We start from the raw sequence: 4,178 nt of genomic DNA, 5'->3' as shown, positions 1-4,178 counted from the left end.
TAAAACAGGAAACTAATTTAAATAAAGAAATGAAATCTTTTTGGACTTAATGACAAAACAAAACAAAAAATAAACTAAAACACACAAGCCAACAAAAACAAACAAAAATTATGTAGCATTCATAATGGGCCCAGAGGTGGTTTGGATTAATGAAACACGTTGGTCCACCCATGATCTTATTTTGAGGTTGGCCCAGATAACTCTGCACTAGTAACAAGACCTGAGAACACTGATTGAAGGGTGTTCTTCATATGCTCAGAATTGTCTCATACCTGTTTATGAGACAAAAACTTCAACAAATACATCAGCAACTTTCAAACAAAGATTCATAGCTCAAAATCCCTAGACTAGTCCTAAGCATGTAGAATCTGCCCTCAGCTAGTGATTTTGTGAAAATGCCTGCTAATTGCTCCTCTGATTTAACAAATTGAATACTAATATCCCCCTTTTGAACATGTTCTCTTATTAAGTGAAATTTCAATTCAATATGCTTAGTCCTAGAGTGCAAAACTGGATTTTTTGAAATATTAATGGCACTCATATTATCACACAACAAGGGAATATTTTCAGCATTTAATTTGTAGTAAGCAAGCTGTGTTTTTAACTACATAAGCTGAGAACAACAAGAAGATGCAACTATATACTCAGCCTCAGCAGTGGATAAAGCCACTGTTGGCTGCTTCTTACTTGACCAAACATTCAAGGACTTTTCAAGAAAACAACATAAGCCTGATGTGCTCCTTTTATCAACTCTATCACCGGTAAATTCTGCATCACGATAACCAACTACAAATAAATTATCAATCTTAGGATACCAAAGACCAAAATTAAATGTGCCATGAATATATCCAATGATTCTCTTAACTGCAGAAAGGTGAGACTCTTTTGGTTTAGATTGGAATCTTGAACACATTCCAGCACTTTGCACAGTATCGGGTCTAGAGAAAGTTAAGTACATAGTGGAACCAATCATTCCTCTATACCTAGTCTCATCTACATCTTTCTCAGTTTCTCCCTCGTCTAATTTTGAATTAGAGTGCATGGGAGTTCCCATGAGTTTGGCATTTTTCATACCAAATTTCTTAACTAGTTCCTTGGCATACTTCTCTTGATGAATAAAAATATCATTTTCAGTTTGTTTAATTTGTAGCCCAACGAAAAAATTAAGTTCACTCATCATACTCATGTCAAATTCACTTGCCATGAGTTTTCCAAATTCAGTACAAAGAGATTTATTGGCTGATCCAAACATGATGTCATAAACATATATTTGGACTAGAATGAAAGAATCATTAGAATTTTTGATAAAGAGGGTAGTGTCTGTGGTGCCTCTTTGAAAACCATTTTTCAAAAGAAAAGTGCTAAGTCTCTCATACCAAGCTCTAGGAGCTTGTCTCAAACTATAGAGAGCTTTTGATATTTTGAAAACATGGTTGAAAAATTCTTTATTTTCAAAACCTGGTGGCTGCTCCACATACACTTTCCTATCTATCACACCATTTAAGAATGCACATTTCACATCCATTTGATATAATTTAAAACCACAACGCAGCATAAGCTAAGAGGAGTCTTATGGCTTCCGTTCGGGCAACAGGGGAAAAGGATTAATCAAAGTCTATTCCTTCTTCTTGGTCATATCCTTGTGCCACTAGCCTTGCCTTGTTTCTTGCAATGCTACCATCCTCTCCTAGCTTGTTTCGAAAAATTCACTTGGTGCCGGTCACTTTCTTTCCGTTCGACCTTGGAACCAATATCCAAACTTGGTTCTTCTCAAATTCAAGAAGCTCATCTTCTATTGCCTTTACCCAAGAAGGGTCATTAAGAGTTTCTTTGACATTCTGAGGCTCCATTTGAGAGAGAAGGGCAATGTTTGTTTCTTCATTTGCCTTCTTAGTTGAAGACCGAGTTTTAACTCCATGAGAGACGTCCCCAATGACAAATTCCTCAGGATAATTCTTCAAGAATCTCCATTCACGAAGTCTAGTGGACTTGGAGGCAGATTCAGTTACTAAGGGATTCTGTGTACTACTGGTTTCAGGATCTCCTTTAGATTCATGAGACAAAATAGAATTGTCTCTTAAATTTTCAGCCACTGCAGTTTCTGGTTCAGCTTATCCAGAATTTTCATTTTCATGATTTTGTGCAGTTTCATCATCCTTTTGAGCTTGATTCCCTGCATCACAGTCTTCCAAAACACTTTGCACTAAGTTAGTATCACAAAATGTAACATGTATAGACTCCTCATAATCCTAGCATCTTGATCATAAACTCTGTATGCTTTGCTAGTTGTGGAATATCCTATAAATAAACACTCATATGCCTTTGAATCAAATTTTCTCAAATTGTCTTTGTTATTTAGAACAAAACATTTACATCCAAAGATTTGCAAGTAGTCCAAGTTTAGTGGGTAACCTTTCCAAAGTTCATAAAGGGTTTTCTTAAAAATTTCCTTGTGATAGTTCTATTCAAAATGCGGCAAGTTGTGTTAACCGCTTTAGCCCAAAGGAATTTTGGAACATTGCTTTCACAAAGCATAGCTCTTGTCATTTTTTGAATGCTTCTATTTCTTCTTTCTACAACACCATTTTGTTGTGGTGTCCTAGGACAAGAGAAGTTGTGAGATATTCCAAATTCCTAACAAAAGGATTCAAATAAGTGATTTTCAAATTCGGTTCCATGATCACTTCTTATAGAAGAGATCTTTAAATCCTTTTCATTTTTAATTTTCTTGCAAAAAATTTCAAAGGCCGAAAAGGCTTCATTTTTGTGTGCAAGAAATAAAACCCAACCAAACCTAGAATAGTCATCCACAATCACTAAACCATAATGTTTACCACCTAGGCTTTGAGTTCTTCTTGGACCAAATAAATCAATGTGTAGCAATTCAAGTGATCTTTTAGTAGAGATGTCTTCCTTTGGTTTAAATGAACTTTTTGTTTGTTTTTCCATTTGGCAAACATTACAAGTGATGTCTTTGTCAAACCTTATCAAAGAAAGACCACTTACTAACCCTTTCTTTACAAGTTTATTTATTTGAAACATACTTGCATGGCCCAATCTCTTATGCATAGCCACTTTTCAGATTCTTTAGAATGAAAACAAGCTACATTTTGATCCTTTAGTTCATCAAGGGTAAGTCCATACACATTATTACAACGCTTGGCAACAAAAAGCACTTCATTGGTCTTTTCATTTACAACACAGCATTCAAGTCTTTTGAAAGTCACTAAATATCCTAAGTTACACAGCTGACTTATACTCAAAAGATTGTGCTTCAAACCACTTACCAAAAAGACGTCATCAATGAAAGTTGAGTGATTATTACCTACTTTTCCAACAGTAACTATTTTACCTTTTCCATCATCTCTAAAGGTCACAAAACCTCCATCATACTTGTTTAGTTTGATGAAGTAAGTTGACCTTCCAGTCATGTGCCTTGAGCATCCACTATCCAAGTACCATATATCCTTTTTGTTCTTGGATGCTAGGCAAATCTACATGAAAAACTTCAAGTAACCTTAGGTATCCAAATTAATTTGGATCCTTTGAAGTTAATCCATCTTGGTTGCCTAAGTGCATTAAAATCACACACAACATTGTAAATTTGGTTTCCCACAATTCTTTTTTCAATGAAGCATTGGGACTATGAGTGACTAAATTTCTTACAATTAAAACAATAATTTTCTGATGCATATTTCTGAAACTGAGATGATTTATTATGCTGGAAATGATTAAAGGACTGAAATTTTCTGGTTTTTGGAAGAAGTGCTCTTTTGACAAACTGATTTTTGTTATAATTATTTCTCTTTGCAAAAGTATTTCCACCATAATTTTTGAAACTTTAGGATTCTTTGAATATGAGGTTTTGTTGTAAAATGGTAGATTTTTGAAAGCAACCTCATTCTTCAAATTGTATCCAAACCTGGCCTATTTGATGTAGGTTCGGTCCTTGATGGTGGCTCAGTTTCACTTGTGTAAACTTCATCAAATTTCTCCTCAAGTGTGGAAATATATCCAATACCAGATTTGTTGGATGTAGATTTTGTATTTGATGAAGAAGCCACAAATTTCATAGAGAAATCATTAAAAATTGCATTTTTCTTGGTTACGTAACATAAACCAGATTTTTCAAACAATGGTCTTTGACTTGCAAGTAATTTGTCCAAGTTACTAGAAGT

General features: G+C 34.6%; 1 protein-coding gene across 1 annotated transcript; it reads right to left on the bottom strand.

Annotated features, from left to right (window-relative positions):
- Window positions 1-604: 604 nt before the first annotated feature.
- LOC107488969 (secreted RxLR effector protein 161-like) lies at window positions 605-973 on the bottom strand. Its single transcript, XM_016109753.1, has one exon. It carries the CDS (start codon window positions 971-973, stop codon window positions 605-607), a length of 369 nt encoding a protein of 122 aa, XP_015965239.1.
- Between the last annotated feature and the right edge of the window lie 3,205 nt (window positions 974-4,178).

The sequence above is a fragment of the Arachis duranensis genome, chromosome 5 (genome assembly GCF_000817695.3).
Source record: "Arachis duranensis cultivar V14167 chromosome 5, aradu.V14167.gnm2.J7QH, whole genome shotgun sequence".
NCBI classification, from domain to species: Eukaryota; Viridiplantae; Streptophyta; class Magnoliopsida; order Fabales; family Fabaceae; genus Arachis; species Arachis duranensis.
Note: the sequence above shows the minus strand (reverse complement) of the source record. Positions and strands in the feature narration are given on the sequence as shown.